We start from the raw sequence: 23219 nt of genomic DNA on the forward strand, positions 1-23219 counted from the left end.
TAGTAACCTGGAAGCAGTCCCAAGGCAAAGAGTTTCACGAAAACTTAGCCTCCTGGAACCTTGGCATTCCCATAGCAGGTACATGCAAAACCTATCCCCACGTTAGTCTGGTGTATAGATCCATGTGCTCTCTTTCAGTATTGTTTTATTATAAGTGCCTTTAAGGATTGATTTTAACATATAGCTAAGCCTTTGACAGTGTTCCAATGTCCTAGGCAATCCTTGAAATTGACCCTGAGCTTGGAATTCAGTAAGAATGTTACCTATTCAGTAACATTCAAATTCACTTCCAGTAGAGACAGTGAAACTAATTAGGCATTACAATCTACTTGAATAGAGCTAGAAAAGCTCAGGGCTAGTATACATAGTAATTACTTAGGAAAATGGCCGAGTCACACCCAAACACAGGAATACACAATGGCCTAGGAAATAGGTGGGTTGTAGTATTATTCATGAAAGGGTTAGTAGAACGGAATTCCCCTGGTACAGGTTTTTCACTAGGCCCAGAGGAATAGCATAATCAGGTATTTACTAAAGGACCCAGTGGTGGGTTTAACAGTAGACTAGCATTGCATCAGAGCATTCACCTGGCTCCTGTGTTTAGCTGATCTTAATTAAGGGTTGTTCCTATTCTCAGTTGTAAACACTGCCTGGCTCCTGTAATCTTTTTATGTATGCATTTTCTTTGTTTTGTGTAAGAACAAGTGTACCTTGGCAAATGTATTTGCCTAGCCTTCTTGTTTTTTGTCTGTAATATAAGACTGGTGCTCAATTTGACAAATTACATCCAGATACAGCACTCCCTTGTGTTTGTAATTGTTTGTCATTTCTGGCCAACTCCATGCCCACCTGTCTGGAACCTTGATTCCCCATGGACTGAGAGAGGCCGACTGGTGCTGGTCCTGTGGCAGATGAAAATTTTATATATTAACTCTTGGCATAAATTGCTACCCCCATAGGTGACTGGTTCTACAGTAGCACTGTAGTAAACTTCTGACCTCGAGTCATCTAAAGATGCTAGCATCAATATCAGATGACGTGGTGTGTCCACTTTAGAGTCCATAGCCAGAGTAAAGACCAGAGTGCTGTGCTGTGTGTGGTCTGGGACAAGCCCTTTCAAATCTGGGAAGTGTCATCTGCTGTTAGCAGGGCTACATGGGACCTTTGATGCTCTCATTGCCAGATCAGAGGAATGACAACGTCAACACTGACTTTCTAGGTTAGCAACAGAAAGCATGAGCTTTCCTGAAGTAATCTGTGTACTTTGACCAGGAATTTAATTTTTATAAATGTCCCTCATGATTTGAGTGACAATTGTAATACTGGAACAACATAGACTTTCTATTTTCTTGTTTTGTTTTTGTTTGTTTGTTTTGATTCCTTGGGTTTTATTGCCTTTAAAACAGAAACATTTAAGCCTTCTGGTTTTTTTGCAGAGCTAACAGTAGCTACAAAAGCAACAGTATGTCCATAGAGATGAAACAATATTTGCTAGAGTGGCCCTGACTGAGGTGAGCAAGGTGTATCTTATCATAGGCTCCTATTAGTTAACAGCACAAAGCTAAGGAAACTCACTGGCAATTCAGTGTCAAAGCAAGAGGCATCAAAGTTTCCATTCATTTGTTTCAAAATGAAACACAGGAAACAAATGCTTACACAAGCTGCTTTGGTTATTAAAGTAAGGGAAGAAGGGAAAGGAAAGACTTCTGAGTCAGGAGAGGAAATGCATGGAAGGAAGATGGGGAAAAGTGTAGGCAGAAGGACACACAGAGGGATGGAGTAAGAAGAAAGATTTATAGAAGAGTAATAAAATAGAAGACAGAAGAAAAGGTGAGTTCCTGGAGAGCTAGGGACAAACTGTCAGTAATTTTGAGTGAGGGACGGTAAGACTCACAGGACCTTAAGTCTCATTTCAGTGAGCTCCTGGCAGGGCGCAGAGGGCGTTCCAAATCCCACTTTGTTTGCTGAGGAAATGATGTACTATTTATTACTCTGCACCATGGACTTCACACTGTCATTCCCTGTTATCTGCTGATCGCCATTTGTTGTGAGCTCCCTTCCAGCCCCTGCCCTTCCAGCCAGCCCTCCTGATACCTCTTGCTCTCCTGGGTTCATCCTTCTGGGGTGGGGATCTGCCCTCATGCATCTGGATCCCACATTTCTTCCTGTCTCTGGGACCCAGCATCTTCAAATATCAACTCCCTTATTTATCATCTTTGCCTTTTCCACTCCTTCATTTGTCTCTATCATTTCAAAATAAGTAACAGACTAATCCAACTAAGTTTTTCCTTTACTCTTCCCCTTGTGTGTGTGTGCGCGCGCGTGTGCGTATGCGTGTGTGTGTTTGTGTGTGTATACCCATGTTCATGGGTACCCACACATGTGGGAGGGGAGGCCAGAAGTCAGTCAATGTTGAGTGTGATTCTCTATCGCTATCCACATTATTTTTCTTAGTTTAATCTTTTATCCTTTGAAAATATTGTAGAAGTCTACAACATATGTTAAACATTTCTGCCCCTGACTCAATTCCCCCTGCTTATCCCCAGTATATTTCACTTCTGGTTTTAAGTCTTCTCCTCCTCCTCTTCCTCCTCCTCCTCTTCCACTAGGGCATGGCCAACCTGCTGGTGGTCACCCCTTGAAGAAAAGTGACTTTCCCTACTGTAGCAGCCATCAACTGTCAATAGGGCCACAGCAGGAGGTGGAACCTCAGACGCCCCTCCTGGCTCCATGTTGGAATTTTTAAAAAAGATTTATTTTAATGTAAATATGTGTATGTGTGTATGTATGTATGTATGTATGTATGTATGTATGTATGTATGTAAGTATGTGTCTATGGGTGCCTGCAGAGGCCAGAAGAAGGTGTCAGAATCTCTGAACTGAGTTAGAGGTGGTTGTAAGCCACCATGTTAGGGCTGGGAACCAAACTCTGACCCTCTGGAAGAGCAGTGAGTATTCTTACTGCTGAGCTATCTCTCCAGCCTTGCCATGCTGACATGGAGAGATCCCTGCTCCCGATGCAATAGGAGATCATCTCAGAGATGGCTGGTAAAACTTGTTACTCTTATTATAAAGAAATATCCAAATTTCTTTTGCATGTGCATGGTTTTGAAACAGGATTTGGTGTATTCCAGACTGGCCTCAAACTTGCTTTGTAGCTGAGCATAACCTTGAACTCCTAATCTTCCTGCCTCTGCTTTAAGTGGTGTGATTCTAGGCATGGAATTCCACACAGTTTGAGCAGTGCTGGGTGGCTAACTCATGGCTTCATGCATGCTAGGCAAGCACCCCATTACAACCCTATGAGGCCCTGAAATTACAAACAAACACTGCAGGTTAAGACCTAAAACAAAACAAACAAACAAAAAAAACCCACCTACTAGAAACATAAAGGTAGCAAAAATAGGATTGAGACAAGGCAATATGAATTAATGACCATGGGGCAGACAGGATAGGGAGAAGAGGGAGCATGCACTGAAATTCTGGGGTACAGGGTCTGGTGCATTTTTTTGACACAGGGTCTCATGTAGTCCAGGCTGGTCTCAAACTTGCTGCATAGCTGAGGATGACCCTGAGCTTCTGATCCTCCTGCCTGTATCTTCAAAATGCTAGGGCTACAGGTATGTATTACTATATAAAAGAAAAATTTGATCATATACAAGCATCTAGGTTACTGCTGCTGCTGCTGCTGCTACTACTACTACTACTACTACTACTAGATAAGTTCACTAAATCCTATAAGGTCATTCTCACTATGGTGATGTGAATACTCTTGGCCCATAGGAATCGGCACTATTAGGAGGTGTGGCCTTGTGGGAGGAAGGGCTTCAATATGTAAATGAGCTTTGGGGTTTTCTCATGCTCAAGCTCCACCCAGTGTGGAAGAGGTCCCCTCCTGGCTGCCTGCAGAAGACAGTCTCTTTTTGGCTACCTATGGATCAAGATGTAGAACTCTTGGCTCCTCCAGCACCAATTCTGCCTGCGTGATGCCATGCTTCCCTCCATGATTATAATGAACCCCAATTAAATGTTGTCCTTTATAAGAGTTGCCTTGGTCATGGTGTCTCTTTATAACAGTGAAACCCTAAGACTCATCATTGGCACTGGGTGTCATTCTTTCCTACTCAGACTCTTTCATAGACCTTAATTCCAGCTGGCTACCCCTCATCTTCATTGCAGCAGGTCCCAGTCCTTAGAGGAGCCATGTGCAGAGCGCTGCCCAGCCCCGCCCAGTCCCCACGCTCTTCAGGGGGCTGTTACTTTGTTCCTCCTCTTACCCATGACTCTCCATCTCTGCTAGTTTTCTCTGTTCCCTTTCAGTGCTCTCTAGAATTCCAGTAGGGAATTTCTCTTTTGTTTTATTTGGGTCAGTTTGTTAATGACCAGCAGGTCGTCTTCCAGCTTTCTAGTCATAGGAAAAGATCCCCGCTGTCCACTCTTGACTTTGGCCCTTCAAGAGGAGTTTGTCAACACACCCTGGGGTTTAGAGAACACCACACCCCAAGCAATAGGAGGAGGAGGAGGGATGCAGGCTGGATAACTGTACCTCCATTTATAATCCAACTGAAAGCCATAGCCGTATGCTGGATAAGCTGGAGAGAGGTAACAGAGAAGTGTGTACCAGTACCAAATCACACATCTCTGCTGAAGACTGCTTCCCATTTGTTTTCCACTGGCTATCTTGAGACTTTCTTGCCGTAAGGAATAGATCATCATCCTGAGACTCCACTTGGATTGGGGTTTATTCTCACCTTTCTCCTAATAATGCACCCAGCAGCCTGTTAAGATTCAAATCTCCTTCCCGCATTGAGCTGCATGCACACTGTCCTCCAAACAAAAGAATAACTTTCCCCTCCCCTCAATGATCACCAAGAATGGGCAGTTTCTATTTAATCTTACCCTAGATATCTCTGAGCATGACAAGGGTGTCAAGTCAGGTCTGAACTACTTTTGGATTCATACACAGTAAGGCAAACTGTCTTCTGAGTGAAGATTTAGGGAAAATTGCCTGTTTACTATCTCGGGTCTATGCAGAGTTGAGCATCGTATGATTAAGATCTGATGCATCATGAGAAAGGAAATGCACAATGACCAAAGGTTTACATAATCTATGCCTGCCAAACAAAATAGAACCATCTGGGATATGCCCTTATCAACCATACTCCTCCTGTTCTTGAACCCCATAAAAGGGATCCTCAAATAATAACCAAGACCTTTGAGTATATGTGCATGGTCTGGATGCTTGACTACTAATTTCTGATCTGTACTATTGATTTTCTTTTGAATAGTTTTTTGTTCTAATCTGTCCCGAGCTACCGTTCTCGCCGGCGAGAACATACTCGGACAACCGGAATCTTCTGCAGCAAAAGCTTTATTGCTTCTTCAGGAGGGAAGACCCAGACCCTGGAAAATGGCGTTGCTTATATAGCCCTCAGCCATGGCGTTTCAGCACCTGATGTGGCGTGTCAGCTCCTGATTCATTGCTCACCCATCACCTCATTACTACGCCCCGAGATGGGCAGTGACTAGGCGTGAGTTCACTCTCGCAGGTGTACAAGGCTTGTTTACTAGTTAGGCACAGCGGAGGCCAGCGCCATCTTATAATGGCGATTACTCGCGGCACGGCTCTCCACACTAATCTGAAGTCTGTGTGCCTTTATTTCAAGAACTTGAATAAGAGCCCAAAACCTGGAAGCACCTAGCCCAGACTGCAATCACTGGTAATGCCTAAAAACCAGCCAGCCAGTCTTCTGCTCCAGCTGGGATGGAGTCTCTTCCCCTTCATATACTAAACCCAGGCAAAGCCCTTAGGAACAGATCAACCCACAGCTTTGCAGTCAGCGAGACTGCCTCCACCCTGGACGGTTGGGCCACAGTGTTGAGAATCCAGTGAATGAATACATGGAGGTTTACAATGTGTGGATACAGCTTGTTGGTAATGCTGTAAGTCTGACATTCCCCATAAAGCAAAAAGTTTAGCTGAAGATCAGAAAGTATTTCATCGAAGCAAAGTTCTGGTAATTTCTACATTTCAAGTGCCTTCTAAGCCAAGAAGAGAAGAGGAAGAGGTTAACTGTGAATCTCCTTGACCAGGTTCTACATGAAGTTGCTCCTGCTTGAGACCGGTCATACAGTCAGTCACACTCTTCAACCTTCATTTCCTCTAACCAAATGTGATGCCATTCTCTGCCCCCACCCAATTCCCCTTTCCTTCATATTCATTCAAGTTTTGTGAATTTCACCTCCTACATTTTTCAAGACACTTCCTCACTTTCTACCTTGACCATTCATTGTATTAACCTTCTAATCTCTCTGCATCCAATACCATCTCCTTCAACCCATCCCTCACACTACTAATCGTGCAACATAGAACTACAAAGTGAGTTCCAGGACAGCCAGGGCTATACAGAGAAACCCTGACTCGAAAAACAAAACAAAAAAGACAAACAAAACAAAAAAAAGACAACTGCATTCTCAATGCCTTCCTATGTTCCCACTACCCCATTCTATGTCCCTCCTCCCACGTAGCGGCTGCCTGTTCCTACAATGCCCCCTCCTACCATCCCCTGCCTACAACTACCAACCCTAATGACACAGAATCACCCATTGTCATTGGGAGTTGTTGGGAAAATGATGTACATGTGTGTGAAAAGAGTTTAAAGGCACAACTGCCTCACTTTGAAGTCTGAGTTAGAGTAAACAAATGCTTTGTGCAATTGAGAAGCATATTTAGGAAGGAGTAAATTTGGGACGATGTGATTTTTAAAAAATTTTAAATAATAATAATAATAATAATTATTATTATTATTATTATTAATTATTATTTGGTTTTTCGAGACAGGGTTTCTCTGTGTAGCCCTGGCTGTCCTGGAACTCACTCTGTAGACCAGGATGGCCTCAAACTCAAGAAATCCACCTGTCTCTGCCTCCCAAGTGCTGGGATTAAAGGCGTGCGCCACCACTACCCGGCAGGACGATGTGATTTAAATGGAAAGAGGAGAGAGAGTCTTAGGACAGGAAGCCAGAAACAGAGTTGAGCTTTGATCTTGACCTTTTTTGTCTCTGTGAGTTTGGACATGATCCTAGCATCGCTCTGGACCTCAGAGCTGGGTGCGGTGATGCGTCCCTCTTGTCATGGCTTCTTAGGAGGTAGAGGTTTGAGGATGGATGGCTTGAGCCTAAAAGTCCGAGGCTAGACTGGCAGTATAGGTAGATTCCCGTCTCAAATAAGAACAACAAAAATCTCTGAGCATCAGCGAAATGCGTTCTCTATGCATTCTAGTCTGTCATTCTGAACTGGATGGCAGAAACTGCCATGTCAGGGCTCATTCTCAATACTTGGATCTGGTTCTTACCACAGCCCTCATCTGGACTCCATGACCACCATCCTCTCCTCAGGCTTTTGTGTTTCATAATGCTTGCAAGGTCTGTTTGAGGCCACAAAGCCATATTACACGAAGTGAAAACAGACAACAGTGTGGCAGAATAGATTTGCATGTCATTCGTTAACTTGACCGAATGGCTGCAGTTTCATAGCTTCCTTTCCGAGGTCTCGAACGACTTCACTGAAAAATCAACCCTGCAATTCTTACTGGCTACCGCTAGGTGACAGTAAGAGCTCAAAGGTACAACTGACAAAGGCAGGGCCTCCCTGAAGATTCAAGTTGAGCTCAGGTTCGAAGAATGATTGGCTTATTGTAATGATAGCCGATGCGCTGAGTGGGTATCCACAGGCAAAACAGAGCCGAAAACCGAGAGTCATGGTCACCTACTTACCGGAGCTGGAAGTGCTTGATTTTGGTGACCAGCAACTTGTAGTGGGCACCATGGGGCGCCATGGATGCTACATCTACAAAGATCAGCTGCTCCAAAGGGCCCGTCTCATTGGTTGCTTTTGAAGGACATAGAGTGCGGCTGACTTCCTGGTAGTTGTAGCTCCTTTGGTATCTGTAGCCACGGGTATAGACAACATCAGCAAGGAGAAGGAAACACAGTGAACACAGCCAGGGAGAATGCTATCTCACGCTACTCCCCTCTAATCTGGCTTTAAGTCCTATGCTTTCAATTTCAGGCTGGGCCCATTGATAGCAATCCTGGAACTCCTATCGTTGACATCCATCGTATGACAGGGACATAGAGACTATTATGTCCAGACCAGTATACTTAGCAGTGTCTATATTCCATTAAGTCAGACTCACAAGTCATTCAAGGAAAACCACTAAAATCTGAGGAAGGAACTGTTCTAATTAAGCAGCCAACGGAGTCTTTTCTTTTTTTCAGTTTCATTGATTGTAAGTGAAAACAATCAAACTTCCGTATTTAACACTCAAATTCCAGCAGCTTTAAAAACCATGCAATCACACTTCAGCTGCCTATTTCTCTACACCTTCTGGGCTTTGTATGGACACCACAGTGCTTTAATGAACTCTCCATGGCACAACAGGTACTCTGCCAGGGCAGAGAGTTCTGTTGTTTTTTCACAGTGTCTTCCTGAACCTCCCTCTTGGCTCTGCTTTGTAAATACCACTGAGCGAAGAGTGCACACAGAAGAGGCTTTTGAAGAATGGGGTTGGTGCTGCTTGTACATCGACTGGTATGGGATGATCCATTTTCAAAAGAGGGAATAGAATATTAGGATAGGCCATTGTTCAAATGGCCTAGTCGCTGAAGATCTCAACAGAATGCTCATCTGAAATTCAGAGAGAATAGAAATGTGTGCCACTGACCAGCCTTGGGGCATCCACTGTTTGCACTTGCAATGCACTACCCTGGCATTTGCATGCCTGAGTTCTCTTCTGGCTAAGAGGGAAACACCAGACAAAACAAAACAGAACAAAACAAAACAAAAAAACCTGGCTAAGTCTAAGGACATTGAAGAGCCTCAAATGTAGTGAAGTTGCCTGGGCGGAGAATACTTACAGTCCTTGGAAGAGCAGAGGGACCTGCCAGGACAATACTTCTTTCTGCTGGCGAACCACAACTAGGACTGGGTAGTCCAGGTTGTCAGAGGAACTGTTGACATGCACCCGCACGGCTGTCACCTGTGAGGCAGACGAGAGCGAACTCACTGACTCCTGACATTCCTTCTCATGACAGGCACCCCAAACACCCCAAGTTGTCTTTTATTATCCGGAGTGGGTCTCAACCTTGACCACGTGTTGAAGTTGCCCCAGGAAATAATGGATGCATTGGGTATAATCTGCTTTAAAATTCTGATTCAATTATTCTGTGATGAGGCCAAATTACGGAGCCTTCTCACAGCAAGCTTAGGAGTTGGAGCTGAGCAGCCGACTGACATAAGGCTTCAAGAATAAGAGAAAAAGAAAGATGGATGTATTTTTTTCTTATTTGAATATAAATAATATCAAAATCACAATCCCCAACACGCTTCATAGTCTACAAGACCCCCCAGCTGCTGACACACTTCGGGTATGGTAAATCATTGTTTCCATTCTTTTTTTTTTTTTTTAACAACCCATGAGATGGTCTGTTGCTCCCTCTCCATCCTGCAGAGCATCCCATGGAGGCTGAGTCCTTCCTGCTCAGGAGTAAACAGGTCTCTAACATAACTGTCCTCACCAGGAGCTCAGAGAACACACAACGTGATTGTGGATGAAGCTGAGGCTGCTAATGGAGCTACAGGGTTTTGGTATTTTCCTTAAAAAAATGTACAGTACCATATGAAATATAGAAAATAAAGAAGAGTAGAAGAGAAACTAAAACTTGATCTTGCACATGACATTTTAATTTATGGGTCTATTGCCTTTACTCTCTCTTCAAAGTTTCTTCATTAGGGGGCTGGTAAAATGGCTCAGCAGCCAGCTCAGTGGCTAAATCAGAATTCAGATCTCCAGAACCCAAGTAAAATTCTGAGTGGGCCAGGTTGTCTTTCTGCCTTGGGATACGGAGACAGGAGACCTCTGGAGCAAACTGGCAAGAGGGATTAACTATATCTGCTTTGTCTTTGTCTCTGTCTCAGTGAGTAAGCTTGGCAAGTTAGTGAAGACACCTCTCATCCATTACCTCCAGATACACACGTGTACACCTGCACCTACACATGCAAACATGCATGTACACAGGCATGGGGGTGGGAGGTGGGGCAAGTGTGCTCTCTCTCTCTCTCTCTCTCTCTCTCTCTCTCTCTCTGGAAAGAAAGATCTACCACACATGCAGGCTGAGAGGAAACAGACCAGCCAGAGTGTTCACCCTAGCACTTAGTTCTCTCCGTTCTCCCTGACCAAGTCACTGCTTCACGTTTTCAGTGTTAGCACAGCCAAAGAGTCACTTATTAATTTGATAAGAAATGCATGCTCCCGAGGGAGCATTTCCTGTGCCTACAGTGTGTCTCCATGGAAATTGTGTTCCAGCTGATAATTGCTCAAACTACATCTGTAGTGCAGACATCTTTGCTAAACCGGGATTTCTGCCGGCTCTGCCTCTCAAACTTAATGTGGCTACATGGAGTCTCACGTTTCCTTCACTTCTGACTTTCCTTTCTGTGATGAACAGCTTCATCACAGCTGTTCATCTAAGCCTGAAACCTGAGGGTCCTGCCTGGTCCTTTCTTCTGCCATTTCACACTGTTCTCATCTATTCCTCCCTCCCTTCTTGTCAATGCTAAGCTCCACCCTCAATGCCCTCTTTGATGGCCTCTTTTCTCTACTGATTTGAGTCCCTCAGTGCTCTTCTTGGTCTCTTCCCTCAGGGCTGCATCTATTAAGATGTCAATCTCATCTGTCACTCCCTGTTTAAGACACCTAAAATGGTTCAGAAAAATATTCAGTCTTATACCAAAGTAAGAAGAAAGCTATAACCGGGCGTGGTGGCGCATGCCTTTAATCCCAGCACTTGGGAGGCAGAGACAAGTGGATTTCTGAGTTCGAGGCCAGCCTGGTCTACAGAGTGAGTTCCAGGACAGCCAGGGCTACACAGAGAAACCCTGTCTCAAAAACCAAAACAAAGGGGGGGGGTACAAATTAATTTGATTCACACACTGCACCTGTTTCATCTTGTCTGATACCAATACTTCATTCTTCTTAATTGTTGACTAATATTCCATTGCACAAATATATGTATATTTTATTTATCTAATCTTCAGCTGATGAACATTTATGTTACACACTTTGAGTGTTTACAAACAATACTGTTATATTCGTGTACCAACCTTGTGTGAATACATATTTCCACTTCTTTTTGCTATAGACTATGATTAGATTTCTGGAAAGCAGTACCTCTGTATTCAACTTTTTGAGGAGCTGCCAAAATGTTTTTCAGAGTTTTATCATTTAACACTCCAGTAATTTACATATCCAGCAATCTTCCTTGTTTCATTACTTCTTTGCCAACACTTGCTGCTATCTTTATCCCAGCCCTCCTAGTGGGTAAAAAGCTATATGCTATTGTAGACTGCACAGTATTTTATTTTTATTTCTTTGTTTCTGTTTTGATTTTTAGATGGGACTTCTCGAGTAGCTTGAGGTGGCCTTGAGCTCATGATCTCCCGTCCTCTGTTTCCCAAGTACTGGGATTGCAGGTGCGTGCCCTTATGCCTAACCGGTATTTTAGCTGTTAGTTTCACTGCCGGGCTCTTCTAGGAAGCTGCCAGTATTGTTTTCAGAATCCCCAGAGCCTAGCAGAATAAATTACCTTAGAAGCAGGTTGACTTTTTAAATTGTAGTGCAAACATTCTAGTACTAGACAGCATATGTGTTTAAAGTGAGGTTTAACCTACTCTAAATGAACTTAGAGCAGTCAAAACCCAGGCAAACAGAAGGATTCCTCTTTCTTTCATTCACCAAGATGCCACCTCCTTCTTAGGGACCTGGTACCAGAAGGGGGTTGCTCACATTTTTTCCCCCACACTTCATTATATGGCAGAAATTCTTGAACATTAGCAAATTCCCACCTCCCCAATTAGGGTGTGTGTGTGTGTGTGAATTCAGCTGATGAAGAACGAACCTCAAAGTATTCATTTCTTTTTTTTTTAATTTTTAATATTTTTTTATTACGTATTTTCCTCAATTACATTTCCAATGCTATCCCAAAAGTCCCCCATACCCCCCCCCCCACTTCCCTACCCACCCATTCCCATTCTTTTGGCCCTGGCATTCCCCTGTATTGGGGCATATAAAGTTTGCAAGTCCAATGGGCCTCTCTTTCCAGTGATGGCCGACTAGGCCATCTTTTGATACATATGCAGCTAGAGACAAGAGCTCCGGGGTACTGGTTAGTTCATATTGTTGTTCCCCCTATAGGGTTGAAACTATTCATTTCTAAGACACACTGGTGGGCAGTAGGTGTACCTAATTTGGGACCTACACTTTGGAAGCACTATTCTAAAGCCATCTCCCGATCTACTGGCTTATCCTACGTGCCATTGTGAGATGCCCAACCATGAGCTCAGCACTGTTTCAGCAGCCTGGGAGCTGTTTTGTTGGGACTGATGTGGGAGCATAAAAGCTACACATGGCCGTATTAAGCCCATTCACTGCCCATCCATCTCCACATCTTGATCTTCCTGGTTGGGTTATCATAATCCAATTACATTTTTTTTATTACTTAATAATGATCTTACCAGCCAAATGAAAACAAACTCGGAGATACTGACACAATAAATTGCACAAAAGATTCTAGAGTATGCGTTGTTTGTCACTGAGCAGTTTTGCAAATTGAACAGATCAGCCATTAGGCAGAGGAGAGGATGAGGGGCCTGCTCAAACCCTGCTTTGCCTTCCCAGAAGCTAACGAGCAGCTGAGAAAAATGGATTATGCCTACCACAGTGAAGCAGGCTGTGTGAAGACAAAGCTTAATGAAGGGCAGACACTGCCCACGCTGAATGGCCTCTGCCACCTTGTAGTTCACCATTCTCAAGGCCCACGTTGTCCTCCTGTTGCTTTTATTCATTGACATGGCAAAACAAAACAAACAAAAACCCCAAATCACAGGTAGTGTTTCTTCCTGTATTTACTACAAGCAGGGAATCACATTATAGGCAAGAGAGGATTATGCAAGTATTTCAGTTTCTGGTAGTATACAGATTATGTTTTGAAAGCTTTGAGAGCTTTGAGACCCTCTTTTTAATCTTTTATGTCATCAGGGACACACTCAAAATCGGAAGTGATACATTGTTCTTGCAAATTAAGAATGAAAAACGAGTTTAATTCTAAGTTGACTCTGTTTTTGCTAAAGACTGCAGCTTCTGCTGGTTGAAACAGTCAGAGGCTGTTGGCTTCCATTATGAAACACTGCACTGAGTGCCCTCTGATCTTGAAAAACAGACTCTACTAGTAACATAGTTACAAAGTGTTTGTGGATAGTCCCTTTGCTAATGTGTAACTACTTAGCTAACCCTGTTGTGGTTACTAGATGTTTATCTGTTGGCTTTCAGATCCTCCCATCCATCTTTCTCCCTTTCTTCTAGTGCTCCCAAAAGTCAGTATACTTGACTCAGGAGCTCTGGGAGGAGCTGGAGATACACCAAAAGGAACCTTCCCACAAAGAAGGCATGTTATCTCATAGGAAGGACAGGTTTTGGGCTGAAGGTTTTGTGGGTAGATTTGTGTCCCCCTCCCTCCACTGGAAGTCCTGCCTGGCTGCAGAAGGTGGCAACTTCAGTCTTCATAGCCCCAGCTGCCAGGAGTCTCAGCTAGGGTAACTCCCAAAGACCCCCAGGAGTCTCTCCTATCTTGTCCCAGGTTTCTCAACCTCCTTCCCACACCCGATCCTCATCCCTATTTCCGTGCTGACACCCAGTTCCCTCCCTCCCTCCACTTCCAATGTCTATTTTATTTCCCCTTCTCAGTGAAATTCAAGCAACCTCCCTCGGGCCTTCCTTGTTACTTAGCTCGGATTGTAGCATGGGTATCCTGTACTTTATGGCTAATGTGCACTTATAAGTGAGTACATACCATGCATGTCTTTCTGTGTCTGGGTTACCTCATTCAGGATATTTTCTAGTTCCATTCATTTGCCTGAAAATGTTATAAGGTCTTTGTTTTTAATACCTGAACAGTTACTGTGTTAATGTATCACATTTTTTTTTTATCCATTCTTTGGATGAGTGACAAGATGCAATAGGGATAAAGATGAAGCAGAGATGACTGGCCCAACACGAGGCTCATCTCATGGGAGAGAGCCCACTCCTGACACAATGATACTTACTCTGCTATGCTTGCAGACAGGAACCTAGCAAAACTGTCTCCTGAGAGGCTTCATCTAACAATTGATGGAAACAGATTCGGAGACCCATAGACAAACATTAGGATGAGATCAGGGAATCTTGTGGAAGAGTTGGGGGTGGAATTGAGGGAGCCAGAGGAGTCAAGGACATCACAAGAAGATCTACAGAGTCAACTAACCTGAGTTCATTCGGGCTCACAGAGACTGAACCACCAACTGAAGAGCATGCAGAGGCTGGACCTCAGCCCCCTACACATTTGTAGCAGATTTGCAGTTTGGCCTTAATGTGGGTCCCCAAACAATAGGAGTGGGGCATCTCTGACTCTGATGTCTCCCTTCGGATCCCCTTCCCCTAGCTGGGCTGCCTTATCTGGTCACAGAGGGAGAGGATGAGCTTAGTCTTGTTGCACCTTGATGACTTGATGTGTCAGGGGTGTTGGTACCCATGGTGGGGGGCTTTCCCTTCTTTGAGAAGAAGGGAAGGGAGTAATGGGATAGGGGGTGTGAGGGTAGGGTTGGGAGGAGAGGAGGGAGGGAATCTGCAATTGGAATGTAAAGTGAATAAATAAATTAATAATGAAAAATGCTAGCTAGTCAGAGTGTGGTAATGTTATGAGCGGGCGCTGTGAGCTCACACAATGCCTACCCTATGGATAAGTCAAGTAAGTTGCATGGAGCTGCCTGGTCACTTTTGAATGAATGAAGTTGGCTCTTCCACACAAAGCTCTGCTATTGCCTGACTGGGACATATAACTGTGGCTTACAGTGTTAGAAAGCATTCTTCCTGGGCAGATGAGAGGGAGATCATCTATCCAACTCTTCCACTTTCCGATGAGGAGCCTGAGACGTAGAGGTGGTAGGTAGGGCTTGGCCACAGATACTCAGGTGTTCAAGAAGCATGGAAGAAAGCAAGCTTCCCATGATGCAGCTGCCACAAATGCTTGGCCAGAGGATAACGGCATCACTGTTTTGACTCGTTGACTCCAACAAAAGCCACTATGAATCTTGTATTATCCCACCAGGAAACCAAGATGCTATAGAAGCACCACACATGACAAGAATAGTACCATACAAGACAAGCTACATGCTAGGACGTATGTGTATATTTGTAACAGACTGCTATTTTAAACAGATAAAGAACTCATAATAAACAAAAAACGAACAAAAATCCCAACCAATAGAAAATTGGATTAAGGATGTGTGGTTCTTTGAGTAGAAATGGCCTCATAAGCTTTATATATTTGAATGCTTGGCTATTAGGGAGTGATGTTAATCGATGGGAATTAGAAGGTGTGGCTTTGTTGGAGTGGGTGTGGCCTTGTTGGAGTAGGTGTGGTCTTGTTGGAGTGGGTGTGGTCTTGTTGAAGTGGGTGTGGTCTTGTTGGAGTAGGTTTGGTCTTGTTGGAGAAAGTGTGTCACTGGGGGTGGGCTTTGGGGTTTCAAATGCTCAAGCCAGGCTCTCTCTCTCTCCTTCTCCCTCCCCGTCCCTCCTCCCCCCCTCTTCCTCTCCTTTCTCCCTCTATCTCTCTCTCCCTCCCTTCTCCTTCCCTCCTCCACCCCCACAGCATCTAAAGAGTGAAAACATACTCAGCACTTTAGACTTGTCATAAAGATGAAGTCTCAAATGTACAATCTCACCATGCTTGCAAGGCTATGGAGTAAGACAGGATCTCTTGATTGCTGCTAATAAAAGTGTTATTTCATGCAGCCGCTTCAGGAACCAAGTAGAAAATCAAAGTTGGAGATGAATTCTCTTTTCACTCCTAAGTTTATAGACAAGAACTTCCACGCTTGAAACCTTGAATAAGAAAGTTCACTGAAAGCAAATGAAACAAACAAAAGAAGCCACACCACAGAAGAACCAAAAAATACAAGCATACGGCAGAACAACCAAAAATACAACCGCAACGGGAGGCCCTGGTTAGAAGCGAATGCCAGGAATATGGATTAGTGTAGACAAAGCTCACAAAGAAAAACTGAGAGAGAACAGGATGGCCAGGAATCCACACTCTACAGTCCCTTTTAGGTAAACTTTGAGAGGAAGGAAAGCAATGCCATGGGTCTATATATGCACATTTAATAAAATATAGCTACACAGAAAGAATATAGATCAAATGTGAAATGCTAGAGTCTAGAAACTTGAAAGGATCTGAGATTTTAACCCAGTTGCCATGTCCAACAATACTGGGGAAAAGATAAAATGTCCCAGTTGGAGATGAATAGCTTGTCACAGCACACAGGGTCAGCGTCACTGTCCCTTGCCGAGAAGCCTGAACATGACTCGAGTAGGTCCAGAAAGATGCCTATGTCCATGCAGTAAGTTACTCTACAGGAGAGGAGCCCTGAGATTAGAGGACCTAAATTGAGTACCTATTTTAGGACAGGCAAGAAACCTGCTTGCCTTTAGCTCTAGAAGGAGGCATTGTGAACTTTATAATGCTGTTTGCAAAGCAAATATCCTTAAAATAACAAAAATAGAAAAACATTTCAACCAACCCTTTCCTGTAAGAGACCTGTGAAAGACTGTCTTCCACATGGTGGGCTTGAGGGGTGACCTAAGAGGACACAGGTGACGATAAATGAAACCTCTTTATGTCTCACACTGAGTCGCTGCACAAATGTTTCTCACATTGTTTTCTCCATTTTAAAAAATCTGTGATGCTTTGTAGTAGCAAAAAACAAGCCTAACATTCTGGCCTTTTTGGGTTTGCTTCTGGCTGAGCAGAGAGTAAAGAAGAGTGTCCAGGAGCCTCAGATGAAGCGAGGTGTGGATGGAGCAGTAACTGACTGGGCTAGATTCTGCATGGTTGGGTTAGAGTTCTAGGATCACTATTTACTCATATCTGATTTGTGTGATTATATATCAAACCAGGTGAATGAGGGTAAGTGTGAAATTGTGATGAAATTGTGATGACATAACGACTTGGGTTTGGGTACTTGCTCCAACAGAGTGGTGGACAGGAAGGTAAGGGTCTGAGAATGTTTGTACACAATTCATTCCGCCTCACCTTGTCACCCGTGGTGATAAAGTCACTATTCTTTTAATATAAGGAGGGTACATTGCCCATGGAATTTCATTTCCTGTTTTTAAGAATTAGAATGGGGCTTGTCAGGGGGCTCTAAATGCAAAGGGGCAGCATGGTGAATAAGCATATTTGGAGGTGATGTGTTTGCACCTTCTCTAAAAATGATGTCCTGGGGTGGCCAAACTTTAGAGATATTTAGGGAAAAAGAAGGCAGTATTCCAGGGGTTTAAAGGAAGAAAAGAGATATAATCGCTCAGCTGTAAGTATCTTTAGATCTTCATGTACTCATGAGGTATTCCACATAATGCAACATGTGATTAACTCTGTGTGGTTTCCTAATCCATATCGTGTCAATTTAATTCTTGAGCTAGGCCAGTAGAATGTCAAAGGTATACTTTGGCATCTACAGTGTCAACCATACAACATATAGGCTTTCAGATGAGCAATATGCATTGCTAAAGATTCCTGCATCCTTCTTGGCTTTCTAGAGCTAACCAATACTCTGTTGTCTAGACAAACCACAGTCCACTTCTCTGTGGTCTCCTTGAAGAGCATATTTGGTTGCTCTCGATGTGGGCCAAATGTGAGTAATGTTGTTGTAAATATTTGTGTGGATGTAAATGATCAGCTTGTTTTTTGTTTTTGTTTTTTCTTTAATGGTTTTCAAGACAGGGTTTCTCTGTATAGCTCTGGCTGTCCTGGAACTCACTTTGTAGACCAGGTTGGCCTCGAACTCAAAAATCTGCCTGCCTCTGCCTCCCAAGTGCTGGGATTAAAGGCGTGTGCCACCACGACCGGCTAGCTTGTTTTGTTAAATGTTTGGACTGTGAGGCTGGATTAGACAGACTATATTTAACTTCGTAAGGTCTGTCAACATCATCTTCCAAAGTGATCATTTTGTGCTCTCACCAGTGATAAACAAGAGCCCAGGATGTACCACTCTTTCAGGACACATACTGACAGTGTTTTGAATTCCAGAATGTCCCAGATACACAGTACTAACCTTATTTTCATTAGTAGTTTTTAAAGAATATGTGCTGTTGAACATTGTTTCATAAGCGTGTCTATCTAGTTATCTTCTTTGATGAGGTGATGCTTAGACCTTTTGATTATCCTTAAATTGAAAATTTCAATTCATTGTTGTTAAGCTTTGAGGGTTTTATTTGTTTACTTGATTTTGTACATGTTAGATACCAATCCTTTGGTAAATATGTGTTTTGTAATATATCCTCCCTTCTTGTGATTTCCCATTTTATGTCCTCAACATCGTCATACACAGGGCACACATTTTAAATTTTTAATGGCATGTCCTTTATCAACCTCTTTGCTGAGGGTAATACTTTGTTGTCACATCTAAAAAGTCGTCACCAAAGCAAATGTCATGTAGACGTTCTCCTCTGTTATCTCTAGTTTTATAATTTTGCATTTTACATTTAAATATATGACCCAGGTAACTTAATTTTTATGAAAGATATATTAAGAGCTCTGTCTAGATGAACAGTTCTCAGCCTGTGGGTCACAACCCTTTGGGAGGTTGAACTACCCTTTCACAGGGGTCACATATCAGATATTTGCTATTACAGTAGCAAAGTTACAGTTATGAAGTAGCAATAAAATTAATGTTATGGTGTGGGGGGTCACCACGCTGTGAGGCGGTGTAGTAAAGGGTCACAGCATCAGGAAGCTTGAGGACCACTCACTGTAACAAAAAACAAAACCCAACAAACAAACAAACAAAACAAAACAGAAAGATTTTCTGTCTCACTCATCCCGGGAGACATGCACTGTTCCTTCTTGACTTATAGATAGCCTTGGTGAATGATCTCCATCACTACAGAGCTGAACTCTCAATTGGCAAGATTTTGCTATAGAGTTTCAATAATACCAGTGATGAAGGAGGGAAGTGGCTTCCTCCTCCTCCTCTTCTCCCTCCTCCTCCTCCTCCTCCTCTTCCTCCTCTTTCTCCTCCTCCTCTTCCTCCTCTTTCTCCTCCTCCTCCTTATCCTCCTCTTCCTCCCCCTCCTTTTCCTTTTCTTCCTCCTCCTCTTCCTCCTTCTCCTCCTCCTTTCTTGTTTACAGTCAGTAAGTGACTGTATTGATTTCATGACTGTTATTTCCTTTCTTCAGCTTGGTTGTCAGTTAGGTCTGCTTGCCTTTGGAAATGTAAATGGGCTTGCAGTTGGGGTTTTTCTCTCTTCTTTTTCCATTACTAAAAGAGACTTACGAAAGAAAGGAGCTTGAACCTAAGGGCTCCAAGGGCCTTTTAAGTCATCCAAACTCTTCCCATTTGACATGGAAGAAGACCAAAGCAAGGTAAATATTAATGATTTCTTATCCAAAATTGTGTGCCAGCTATTCAGGCTTGTGTCTGCAATCCCAGCACTCAGAAAGCCAAGGTAAAAAGGCCTAGTGGCTGAGACCATTCTGGGCTTCATATAGATACCCTATTTCAAAAACAAACAACAAACAAAGCAAGCGAATAAACAAACAAACCAAAACAACGTGACTAGTTTGAAATCAAAGAGTGTAACTTAAGTTTTTAAGAACATTTCTTCAGCATCTTTCCACAGAACCTTTCTACGTCCTGTAAGAGCCCACCTGCTATACTTTTCATTAACAACAAAAATAAGTTCAAAATACCACGATCAGACTTTCAGACACATCTCTTCATTATGCAATTTAAAAACCTTGTGTCTGGCTTCCTTACATTCACTGGAACATGAAACAAGAGGTTTATGGTTACTGTTTTCTTATATGGATCGTTTGGCCATCCATTGTTTGTGTATCTATCTCTATGAGCAGGGCCTGTGGGAAGTCACACTGTGAAAATGGCAGGTTTTCTTCAGTATTTCATAGGCCCATGGCCAGCCAGCCTCCAATAGAGTGTAGAAGGCTTGTCACCACCCCTTCAGGGTTTCCTGTCCTGAAAGCATGAGGCCAATCATAGTGCTGAGCACCCAGCCTGTTATTTCAGCGTAAGCATTATCCCTAAGAACTAGTATTTCCAGATCCCCACTGAGCAGCTAGGAAGATAAGCTATGACAAACAGGGCTAGCCTATTGTTACTGTCCTTCGAGATGAACTGCCGTATTGTGTGGACGGTGTTAACTCAAGGCTATTTTGATTACTTCCTGGCTGGGAACACTTTATGAGAATGTCACAATTTTATTTTATTCTTGTCCACCACTGGTTAAAAGAAGCCACATTTGTCTTTCCTCTCTTTCCACTGCACCTTTACCGAAGAGGAAGAATTACGGGCTTCAAGGAGAAAGCATAGGTTTACTTGGGGAGCGAAGCACTTGAGGAATAAGGAGAGTCAAGCAGTGGGGATATCCAGATTTACAGAACTTTGGAGAGATTTATAGACAGAAGAGTTCCAGAGTAGCTTCGAGGTGTAATGAAAATGGCGGTGGGAGGAGAGGTGACACGGGATCAAGCACAATTCTTAGCTACAAATAAGAGAAGCAACTGACACAGTTGAGAGCTTATTAGTAGGGCTGGACTAGGGCAATGGCTCAGTCTGTAAATTGGCCGCCATGCAAACATAAGGACCTGAGTTCAGATACCCAGCAACTAGGTAAAAGCTAGGGATGACAGCATGCATCTGAAACCACAGTGTTAGGAGGGTGCAGGCAAGCGGATCTTGGGCTCACTGGTCAGCCAGCCTAGCCAGCTGATGAATGAGCCAGGTTCAGTAGAAACTGTCTCAAAAGATAAGGTGGAGAGTGATAAAGGAAGACATTCAGTGTTGACCTTTGGCTTCCACACCCATGAGCCCACATGCATTACATACGTGTGTGTGTGTGTGTGTGTGTGTGTGTGTGTGTGTACATGCACATATACCCAGGATATTGAATAGGTCATGAACCTGAGTTATCAAGCCTCGACAACATTTGGAGACCAAGCTGACTAAGCAGCAAGATACTGTGGCAACCATCATGAAGAAGAGGAATGGTTTAAGGGGGAGGCTCAACTTGGCAACACCTAACGGTTATCGGATATTGTCCCTACCGAGTACGTTTTATGTTGTCACCATCACCAGCACATTACAAATCTCTTCCCATCTTTGTATCACTTGCTCAGCGTTGAAAGTAGTGAGTAGATGCATCTGGATACTGAGCATGGGCCATGCGTCTGTCTCTTTGACATCCTAGGTAACCTAATGTCCCATAAAAATCCATGAAGCACTGTGCCATCGACATTAGTGGTTTGGGATGCCCTATTTGCCTGAAACTAGCCCTACTACAAGTCCTCAGGGGTCATGCTGAGGCTAGAACATTTGTTGGACTGTATGGACCCAGACACAGACAGATCAAGATGGCAATGAAGGAAGATGAGGTGCCACAGCCTTCTACTTGTGTCCAACTAAAGATGTGACTCTCATCTGATAGCCAGAGAAGACACCAAGGGATGATATGTCACTTCTGCCCCGATGTTACTGCAAAGTTAGAAATGGTTTATGCTCTCCAATGTGGCCTTTCTGTTTTTTTTTTTTTTTAATTAGGTTTTTTTTTCCTTATTTACATTTCCAATGCTATCCCAAAAGTCCCCCATACCCTCCCCCCCACTCCCCTACCCACTCACTCCCACTTTTTGGCCCTGGCATTCCCCTGTACTGGGGCATATAAAGTTTGCAGGTCCAATGGGCCTCTCTTTCCAGTGATGGCTGACTAGGCCATCTTTTGATACATATGCAGCTAGAGTCAAGAGCTCCGGGGTACTGGTTAGTTCATATTGTTATTCCACCTATAGGGTTGCAGATCCCTTCAGTTCCTTGGGTATTTTCTCTAGCTCCTTCATTGGGGGCCCTGTGATCCACCCAATAGCTGACTGTGAGCATCCACTTCTGTGTTTGCTAGGCCCCGGCATAGTTTCACAAGAGACAGCTATATCAGGGTCCTTTCAGCAAAATCTTGCTAGTGTATGCAATGGTGTCAGTGTTTGGAGGCTGATTATGGGATGGATCCCTGGATATGGCAGTCTCTAGATGGTCCATCCTTTTGTTTCAGCTCCAAACTTTGTCTCTGTAACTCCTTCCATGGGTGTTTTGTTCCCAATTCTAAGAAGGGGCAAAGTGTCCACACTTTGGTCTTCGTTCTTCTTGAGTTTCATGTGTTTTGCAATTCAATGTGGCCTTTCTAAGGTCCCTTCTGTTTGTCTCAAGAATTGTTTTCGTGGATGTTGAAGAGAAAGCTGCGTATAGATGCTTACGTATGGATGCTTAGCTCCATATTGTTTACAAAGATGTCAATTTCCTTAGTAACATTCACAGTCACACTTGTTGAAACTTATAAATGACATCCATCTAGCGATTCTACTATAGAATAAAACCATGATAAACACAACCATTTCACAACTCTTACAATCATAACAGTCATTTTCTAGCATGTTCCACTCTCAGAGCATTGCTTAAGTAGGCCTTCAAACGGCTCTAGGAGGAGTTTGTCTGTAATGCACTCAATCAGCGTATAAAAAAAAATCCAGAGAATGAGTCCCTGGGTTTAGTCTCAAACCAAAAAATAGTTATTTTTACCTCTTTATCCCCCTCACAAGAGCAAGGCAAAGAGATGGCACAGATAAATATGGGGGAGGGGAGAAGCTATGCACAGATGAGCAAACTAGCTGGTTGAGAAGATGTCCCACCAGCACAGGCTGGTGCTTCTCTTGAAGGAATGGAGCCTGGAGATGCTAAAGCCAGAGGGACTCCACTGGGATTGTGAAACTTGTGTATAACCTGTGAGGAAGCCTAGTGAGATGGAAAAGCATAGCTGTTGGTGTGGGAGGGCCATGCATCCCATGACAAGTTTTAGTCTTCTAGACATATCTTTGATACCAGTTCCTAGGACGATACCCAGCAGCATTTTTTACATGTGCTCTGCAGAGCGACGGGTTCGGTAGAACAACCTTGGTGTTGCATGCAGGCCAGATTTCTCCTGCCCTGCTCCCAGCATGCCCCCCCCCTCAGGTTCCTTTGGTATGTGCATACACACTCTTCTTCCTGCCAGTCAGTTCTG

General features: G+C 43.5%; 1 protein-coding gene across 1 annotated transcript in view; it reads right to left on the reverse strand.

The window, feature by feature from the left end:
- Sidt1 (SID1 transmembrane family member 1) overlaps positions 1-23219 on the reverse strand; it is a 91248-nt gene that overhangs the window by 51208 nt on the left and 16821 nt on the right. The window contains exons 2-3 of the mRNA XM_021184482.3: positions 8920-9041; positions 7777-7947 (exon numbers count right to left, since the gene is read on the reverse strand). Coding sequence (XP_021040141.1) covers positions 7777-7947; positions 8920-9041 — 293 coding nt within the window. The remainder of the gene's footprint in view (positions 1-7776; positions 7948-8919; positions 9042-23219) is intronic.

This window comes from Mus caroli, unplaced genomic scaffold (assembly GCF_978045245.1).
Source record: "Mus caroli unplaced genomic scaffold, Mus_caroli_1 scaffold_17, whole genome shotgun sequence".
In the NCBI taxonomy this organism is placed as follows: domain Eukaryota; kingdom Metazoa; phylum Chordata; class Mammalia; order Rodentia; family Muridae; genus Mus; species Mus caroli.